The 9305-nt window shown below is 38.2% G+C and overlaps 2 protein-coding genes across 2 annotated transcripts; both read right to left on the bottom strand.

Moving 5' to 3' along the window:
* Positions 1–6838: 6838 nt before the first annotated feature.
* On the bottom strand, positions 6839–8004 carry LOC110453686 (52 kDa repressor of the inhibitor of the protein kinase-like). Its single transcript, XM_021502752.1, has 2 exons — positions 7401–8004; positions 6839–7224 (listed from the first exon to the last, which is right to left on the bottom strand). Exons 1-2 carry the CDS (start codon positions 8002–8004, stop codon positions 6839–6841), a joined length of 990 nt encoding a protein of 329 aa, XP_021358427.1.
* On the bottom strand, positions 8001–8564 carry LOC110453687 (zinc finger MYM-type protein 1-like). Its single transcript, XM_021502753.1, has one exon. The coding sequence runs from the start codon at positions 8562–8564 to the stop codon at positions 8001–8003; it is 564 nt and encodes a 187-aa protein (XP_021358428.1).
* Between the last annotated feature and the right edge of the window lie 741 nt (positions 8565–9305).

The following is a 9305-nucleotide window of genomic DNA, read 5'->3' on the forward strand; positions in this document are numbered from 1 at the left end:
ATGATCGTGGCCGTGATCGGCTGCCGTAGACTGATTTAGGTCCACAACTGGTGTTTTGGGAAAGGCCAGCGATAAATGTCCTTAGAGTTTCCATTGAAATTGATTTCGACGTCTTTTTGAATCTGTTAAGCGCAAACATCCAATTGAACCTTCTATCATAAACAACCACGCGAACTCCTTGCGAAATCATCTTGAAACTCCAAAAGAACATCCACTTGAACTCCTGATAGCAATCCGCGTAAACAATTCGGCCACGACTGTGTCCCGAATAGCAGGTCTGATGCCATAACAGCATCTTTATTATCATATATAATTATAATAAAACAATACATAAGCATGACGTCACTATAGTCAGTTGGTAGACAGAATGTTCCAGAACAAGGCACATAAACAGATAATCGTGTATGGAAAACATTTTCAAAATAATATTGTGCCTGCTCTCAGATATCTACGTTCTCTCGGACAACTAATCAAATCTAGTTGACCGAAGCCATAGCCTTTTCTTTAGTCAATATCAGAAATGCTCACCTGGACATTTAAGCAACCATGGCAAAATATTTTCATTAAATATAAAACTTAGTTTGATAGGTAGGCCTATCTGTTCCAAGAAGAAGCCTTTAAAATACTTAACCACTCGAATTGTCCCGTTTTGTTCCCAGCCGATAGCTAGGGGAGCTTCATTCTTCCTTTATACAGTCAAGACAGCATTCCCATTCTTATTCCACCCCTAGTCTCTCCAACAATTCTTGGGACATGTTCGGACATTGAATTTGGAAACGTCCACAGATTCGGAAAGAGGAAGAAAGGAAGGCCCCGTCCTATTGTAGCGCGGTTGTTACAGGGAACTCGGTACAGCATAAATGAACAGTTTCCTGTGGCGGTTAAAGATATCAGGAAAAAGCTGTATCCAGTAGCGAAACGTCTGTGGAGAGAGCGGCACAAAGTAAAATCTGTGAGGGATAGAATGTATGTAGATGGCGTTCTCTATACTGGACCTGAGGTCGACACCTCGGTTAATAAAGGTAACAAACCGGTTCATGATACTCTAACGACTCATCGTGGCGGTAGGCCTGCAAAACGCTCGCGTTAACTTTCAACGCCAGTATCCGCATCCGGTGAATCTGCTGAAATCACGACATCTAATAGATATCAGCCTTTAGCATCCCCTAGTGATAGTTTGATGGGAGCGTGGGGGCAACATGCGCCTCCTGATACCGAAGACAGAGGAGCTGGACCTGGAACTGCTCAAAGACTTTTTGAACATAATGACGTCATTCCGCCTCAGCTTCCCCTTATTACAGCATCACAGGTGTCAGACTCTCAGCAGGAAACCCATGTGAAAACGGTCGTATAGGGGTCCCCGGAAGATAATAACTACTTAACAGTATGTAGCTGGAATGTCCAGCGTAGTTTAAGGTGTAAACTTAATAATACAGATTTTTGTAAAATGTTTAATGAAACTGATATAGTGTGCTTAGCCGAATGTTGGTTGGAAGATGAAGCTGACCTCATTGTGAATGGTTTCGAATATTTTCCACCAGTTATTAAATTCAAGTGTAAGGGTGGGGGTATTGTACGCTTACTTAAAATATGTCTACGTCAGTTTATATCTATGGAAACTGTTGAATTTGATAGTATTATGTGGATCAGAATTGACGGTAAACTTTTTCCAGATAACAGAACTGTTTATATGGCTTTAACATATATACCCAATGAGAGATCAGTGTTTTACGGTGCTTACGATGAGGCCATATTTCAGGTGTTGGAGAACGGTATAGGTCGTTATAGTAAAGGTCATGTATTTGTAATTGGTGATCTGAATAGTCGGACAGGGGTGGAACCGGATTTTATAACTTTTGATGCTTTACATGATCGCTTACATCGTCAAATTGACGGTTTTATTTCTTATCATGAGGAACTGCCTATTTCCGAGTGAAAATCTGAGGATGATCAACTGAATACTTTTGGACGTAATCTCATACAATTATGTAAATCGACTGGTTTAAAAATTGTCAATGGTCGTACTACAGGAGACAATGAGGGTCAAATGACATTTTGTAATACAAACGGTACTGGTGTGATCGATTATGTGCTTACCGATAAGTTGTCGATGTGTAATGTCAAACATTTTGAAGTAAGTTGTTTTAATGAGATTTCTGATCATGCTCCAATATTTGTTTCGTTAAACTGTCACAAGACAGAAAACAGAGGTTGTAAATGTTGTTCTGACGAGAATATGTATTCTACTGTGTCGAACGTATAGTGTGGTCTGATGAAGCAAATGACAACAGATATATTTTTGACAATAGAATTTTGATTGAGAGCTCTATCGATCAGCTAATTAACACAAAAGAAAGTATTGATGAGTGTTTGGAAAATTATGTAAAATGTACTCGTACTTTGTTTGACAAGTTTTGCTTACGTAAGCGAAAAGTATTGAATTGTTCATGTACCTGTCGTAATGTAAATGTCACTAAGAAAGAACCAGATAAACCATGGTTCGATATTAACTGTAACAGATTATATACCAATTATAAAATTGCTTTATCCATTTTTAATAGAGACCGATCATTGGTTAACAGGGCAAGTCTCTCTGAGGCTAAAAAACGCTATAAAGTTTGTGAGGCGAAGTTAAAGCGCGCCTATTTACGAACGGAAGGAAATAGGATGGACGTGTTAAAACGTAATAATCCAAAAGAATTTTATCGATTTTTTTCTAAACGGAAGGTATGTGGCACTGGTGATTTATCATCAATTGATTTTTTTCAATATTTTAAAGATCTCGCTGGGGAATCATACTCTTCGGATCATGATAATAGCTTGAATGATAAAAATACCGATTGTGTGTTTCCTGAACTAGATCTGGATTTGAGGCTTGATGAAATACTTGTTGTAATTAAGAGTCTGTCTAAAGATAAATCAGCAGGTAAAGATATGATACTTAATGAATATTTGATTGAATATAAAGATATTTTTGCACGTGTTCTGCTGAAGTTGTTTAATAATATGTTGAAAGTAGGATATTTCCCTCAAGCTTGGTTACAGGGTTTAATTGTTCCTTTATATAAAAAGGGAGCTAAAAACGATGTTAATAATTAAAGGGGAATTACCCTTATTAGTCATGTAGCTAAATTATTTATTAGTCTATCAAATAAAAGATTGCTAAAATGAGCGAATCTGAGTGTGTGATTGCAAATGCTCAATTTGGGTTTAAGCCTGGTCTTGGTACACGTGATGCAATATTTGCATTACATAGTTTAATTACAAATACTTTACAACAAAATAAAAGGATTTATTGTGTATTTGTTGATTATAGTAAAGCTTTTGATTGTGTTACCCATGCCAACTTTGGCTTAAAATATGGAGAAGTGGAATCAGGGGTAGATTGCTGAATATAATTAAGCCAATTTATGAAAATGTAAAATCTTGTACAAAATTAAGCGGGAAATGTTCTGCTATGTTCGATATACATGAAGGACTTTTACAAGGGGAGGCTTTATCGCCCATGCTGTTTTCTTTATTTGTTAATGATATGGAAAGCGTTCTTATTAATTCTAATTGCCAGAGTTATCAATTACAACTATTAAATCTATTTCTTATAATGTATGCTGATGACGCAGTTTTATTTTCGGAAGATATTAACGATCCTCAAAATATGTTAGATTGTTTGCAAGATTATACTGAAAAATGGAGCTTAACGGTTAACAGTGAAAAAAACAAAATAGTTATTTTTAGAAAAAGCAAACGGATATTACCTAATGAAAGTTGGAAATTTAATGAAAGGACCATAGAGGTCGTAGATCAGTTTTGTTATTTAGGATTAGTCTTTAATTATAACGGAAGGTTTACAGTGGCTCAGAATACTTTAGCATATCAAGGAAGGAAAGCTTATTATCTGTTGAAGAATCGAATAAAGGATTATATGCTAAATACTGAAACTAAGATATCACTATTTGACACTTATGTAACATGTATACTTAGTTATGGTTGTGAGGTGTGGGGTCATTATCCAGCACCAAAAATTGAAAATGTTCACCTTCTTTTTCTGAAAGAAGTATTGAATGTAAAGAAAACCGTTAATAGTTCTATGTTGTATTTTGAAACGGCCAGATATTCATTACATGTACAGCGTAAAATTACAATCATGAAATATTGGTTAAAATTGATAAAAACTAACAATTGTGTTTTAAAATCATGTTATGATGCTTTATTTAAGTTACATATCAAAAAGCCAAATTTTAAATTAAACGGGATTTATCAAGTTGAAAATGATTTATGTAGAATTGGTTTTAACCATATTTGGATTGCTCAAAATGTACAAAATGAAAGTCAGTTTTTGGAATTGTATTCTCAACGCTTGCATGATATATTCATTCAAGAATTAAGTAGTGCATTTGATAAATCTTCAGAATGTGACTTATATAAACATCTTGTTGATAATTTTCAAATTCAATTTTACTTAACAAAGACCTTAACTTCTAGTATCAAACAATCATTGAGTAAATATCCCATGCAAGCACACTGTCTTAATATTGAGTCAGGACGTTACAATGCCTTCCCAAGAGGCCAAAGAATATGTACTGTCTGTAACAAAAATGATGTAGAAGATGAGATGCATTTTATACTACTTTGTCCAGCTTTAAAACAATATTATTATCGACATGCTAGTGTCTATAAATTGATTGAATTATTTTCATGTAAAAATGTAAAAACTTTAAGTAAACTTGGTAAATATTTATTGCATGCAACTGCCAAAAGAAAAGCCCTTGTGGGTTAGTAAAAATGTATATGTTAAATGTGAATCATGAATTATCCTCTGCCATCTTGTATATTGTACTTTATTATGAACCATGTGTGATGTAACTGTATAACCTATATGTTGTATTGAAAAACTTGAAACTTGTAAATTCGGCCCACGTTGGAAATTATGATTGTGACGTCATAAAAGATGCAACGACCGGTGAACCTGGGGAGTGCCCCGGTATCATGGCCAGGGCCGAACCTGACCCAAATTAATATTTCTAAAAATTCGTATATTTTAAAGCAATACGAAAGAGCTATGGCGGAAAACTGTCCATATTTCCCTAAGTCGGCATTTATGAAAACGGAAAAACATATTAATGAGTAAATGAGTAAAGAATTTCTAGCAGCACAAATGCATAGAATGGATAAAAAACAATTGAACATGAATTGTTGAACTGCTGAGATATTAGGTATTGTAGATATAATACTGCAAATATAGCCATATTCATTATATCTATGAAAGTGATTGGGTTTACCAGACTTAAAAAAATACTTTCAACACTTTCCCATCCGAGGACCAACTTTTGAATAAGCATTTTCATTAAAAAGTATTCCGGAAAAGTGGTCCTCCTTTGGGAAAGTGCTCAAAATAATCAAAAACAGGGGTGAGCGAGTTTCTTAAACTGCAACAGGTGTTACTTGGGTTAAAACAGTTGTATTCCCATCTTCGTAGACCTATGTCCGATTAACGCAGTTAACTTGTGACCAGACAAAGTGAACGAATCCATGTTCAGGTTCCTTTTTTTATTTTAAATAATTAAGTAATAAAATATTTTTCAAATCAATGGTACATTTTATTTATTTAAGGATTAACTTGAATAAATTTGTCATGTTATGGAGATATCGAGATATGAAGCGGATTATGATGAGAGTACACTCCGGTTTTTTGTGTTATTGTTCCATAACGTGAAAAAGATATTCAAGTTAATCCTTATAATTCAATCTACTTTACACAATCCCTGTGGAAATCCACTTTTATTGATGGACTCTTTTCTCTCAGAAATTATTGCGCTGCTGTATCAGCCAATCAAAAGCGACGTTACAAGCGGTGACGTCATTTTTTACGTAATGGGCTGATAACATAATTTTTTAAGCCAATGGAAATGCTTGTTACAAGCAAGATTAAATTACATTTTAAGTAAGGATCGCAATACAGGTGAACGTCATGCTATTAATCATTTTGCCATTCATAGGTGCGGGGAAAACAAAATCAAGATGTGTGTTTCGATCAAAGCAGGTAACGGCATGACGCAGGCAGTAGTGATAAAAATTAAATCCTTTCAAAACTTGTTGGTACAGCATATTATTTGTTTTAAGTCTTTATTTTGTTGAGTCTTTATCGAGAAACGCATGTATCAATAGCCATGGTCTTGAATTCGGCTGTTTACATTAATCTATTCTTAGACACAGGATTCCCATGGGCGGATCCAGCATTTTATAAAAGGGGGGTCCAACTTCATGCCAAAGGTCATGTGAGGGCCGAAGGCCGACGAACGAGGGCCGTAGGCTGGAGCCAGGGGGAGAGCACGAGAGGGGGGCTGGAAGCCCCCTTCCCTTTAAGGGGGGGGGCCCCCCCCCCCCCCCCCCCCGGAAAAAAATCCTAGATGACCGAAGATGGCTTTTAAGCACTTTTGAGAACAAAATGAGGATACTTGTTCATTACATACAAACATCAATATCTTGCAAATTATTTTCCATTCAACTTCAAAATTGGGTCATTATTTGGCAATACACCCAATGTCACCCATTAGACTTTTGGATATTAAAGGAATTTAAAAGGTTATACAATACTCAAGTAAATACCACAGGTCAGCAATAAAATTATTATCAAAGAAAAAAGATACAAGTGTGGACGTAATTTATCTTCAAAAACCAGTTACATGTAAACGTACATGTGTATAAGCCGTTTCATGCGAGGATGAATGTCAATATATATGTATTGGAGAGGAAAGTACAGTGTCAGATCAAGTTACTACTAACATCGCAATATGACTTCACCACAACAATTTACTTGTCTCCAATTGTTATGTACCAGTCACTGGTAGAGTATGCAGCCAGCAAACATGTTCCTGCTGTGTCTCTGAATGAAGGCCTGGCACACTTTGTCCAAGTCAATGTCGATGTCATGGTTCATGTTCATGAGTGCCAGTCCTGTCAGTCTATTTTCTCCCATCCTGTTCCTCAAGTAAGTCTTTAGCCGTCGCAGACAGGAAAATGATCTCTCTGCTTCGCAACTGCCCACAGGTAGGATACACCCAATTCTTAGCAGCGTGTTGAGATTGGGGAACACATCTTCGTCAGCATTATCCAGGCAATCCACAAGGTTGAGCGATAAGGCAGACTCCATTGGCATTTTGGTATTCCAAAACCGCTGCCATTCCTTTATCTCCGCTCTGAGAGTTGGTGGATTTGGCAAGTCTTCTTCCAAGAATTTGAGGTTTTCAACATCCTTCTGGACATAATCCGTCTTTGTGATGTTCGGTGGTAGAAGAGCGAGGATCTCTACACCCTTTCTGGTTTCCGGGGTGAATCGGTTTTCGAATTCCGAAGATAGGTGGTCGCAGAATGGAATTGCCACGTTGCGCGAAAATACTCACTTGGAGTCGTGCTAGGGGCGTTGAGTCGATGGAGTTGTCGTGCTGATTTTGGTGCTCTTGGAGCGGAGATAGGAATGCCGACAAGTGTTGCCAATCGGGTGGCATCCTCAAACCAGACACTGAATTCTTCTTCAATGTCTTTTCTCAAAGTCACAATCCGAGCTTTGGTCTGGTCAATCATACCGTACGCCTGGTATATGTCCAAATCCCTCTTCTGAAGCTTAGATGCAATTGGTCTTACATTCTCTAGTGCATTCTTTGTCACGAGAAAGGCGATTATTGTCTGTGAAGAGCACATACTGGCCAATAACCCCTGCGCCTTCGTCCTTGTTTCTTGATCCCAGCTGCCGGTCCAGGTGTCCATGTAAATGTCTGGATATCCATATGGGTCCAGTATTGCTTCTAGACATTCACATAAGTATCCGTACATGTCGTAGAATGTGTCGAAGCATGTATGTCTCTCCACCCACCGGGTCTTGCACAGCCCAACAAGCTTGTTCTTGCGGGTGGTTGGCGCCATGTTGTCAAGAATTCTCTCGAGGAACCTCTGTCGTTTCGGAGACAAATCAAAGAACAGAAACACGGCGTTCAGAGTGTCTATCATATTCCAGATGGCGCACTAGCAATGCTGAGATTGAGGACGTGGCTGTTACAGTGAACATATAACGCGCGCGGGGACAGTTGTCGGATCCGTGCCTGGACACCCATCTTCGCCGAGGACATGCAAGCTGCGCCATCGTAACTCTGGCCCCTAGCCTGGGATATGTCAATGTGTTTTTTACTGAGACACTCGGTGATAGCATGTGCTATTGATTCCCCAGTCGCCCTCTCTAGATAAAAGAAATCGAAAAATAGTTCGCGGACCCTTGTAGGTCTACCGGTCAGCAACCTCAAACGCACGGACAAAATTTCCTGGTTACTATAGGGGTCAGATACCTCGTCGGCCATGATAGAATAGAATGCATTATCATTTTCAAGGTCTCTGGTATTCTCCTTCCGTATGTATTCACCAACTACTTCAATCACTTCGTTTTGGACCACCTTGGATGTGTATTGTGCGTTTTTCTTTCCTGTCGCCAGGTGTTGTTGGAGGACATCGTCGTGCTTTGCCTGCATTTCTAAAATAGCCAGAAAGTTCCCTTTATTTGATGATGTGCTGGCCATGGTGCGGTCATCTCTGTGGCCTCTTAAAGGCAAATTTTGCTTCCCGCACAGAACAATCGCTTCAGTTATACTCTTTAGTATGTGTATATTCTGTTCGTAAATGTGCTGCTTCGTCTGGCTTATCATATATGGCAGGGATGTCTTAGTAGAACTTACCAGATGGGGTATTTACCAAACATTGCGAGTCGGCGCGTCCGATATACCGTCATTTTACACAAATATATATAATCGTTAAACGATATATATATGTGAAGGACTTTGCACACACTTTTAATCACAGGTGTAGCTTGTCATAAAATATTCCGTCCCTCCATCAAGATCCCTACCCGACCCGCGGGCAATAAGGGGGAGGGGTCGGATTCTGAGATGCGATAAAAATAATCCTATACTTGTGCAAATGGAAACCATGCCTATTATAGGCACACACACCCTCGGACCCTTGAAAATGTTAGTGTGTGTGTGTGTGTGTGTCTGTTGAGAGGTTATAGTAGACAGTTCAAGTTAATTTGGTGAAGTTTTAGTGGGATGGGATGCGTACGGCAGCTCCCTCTCCCCAATTTTAGGCGTAAGTTTTTAAAGTAAAAAAAAAAAATCGGTGGTAAAAAAAATGGGTTGGGTCCGGAATAATGATGGGTTCCTGGTCTAGCGGATTTTACAGCTGGTCTTGATATTTGTAAAGTCAATCTTTTTACAGTAACAAGTTTAATTTGACATGACCTAAGTCTACGACATTTTGTCGTA

Source organism: Mizuhopecten yessoensis, unplaced genomic scaffold (assembly GCF_002113885.1).
Source record: "Mizuhopecten yessoensis strain PY_sf001 unplaced genomic scaffold, ASM211388v2 scaffold7479, whole genome shotgun sequence".
NCBI classification, from domain to species: domain Eukaryota; kingdom Metazoa; phylum Mollusca; class Bivalvia; order Pectinida; family Pectinidae; genus Mizuhopecten; species Mizuhopecten yessoensis.

Coding starts and splice junctions, on each gene's coding strand:
- LOC110453686 (XM_021502752.1), bottom strand. CDS start 8,004: ATGATAGACACTCTGAACGCCGTGTTTCTGTTCTTTGATTTGTCTCCG. Junction 7,225..7,400: donor CGCCCCTAGCACGACTCCAA/GTGAGTATTTTC, acceptor AATTCTTGGAAG/AAGACTTGCCAAATCCACCA.
- LOC110453687 (XM_021502753.1), bottom strand. CDS start 8,564: ATGGCCAGCACATCATCAAATAAAGGGAACTTTCTGGCTATTTTAGAA.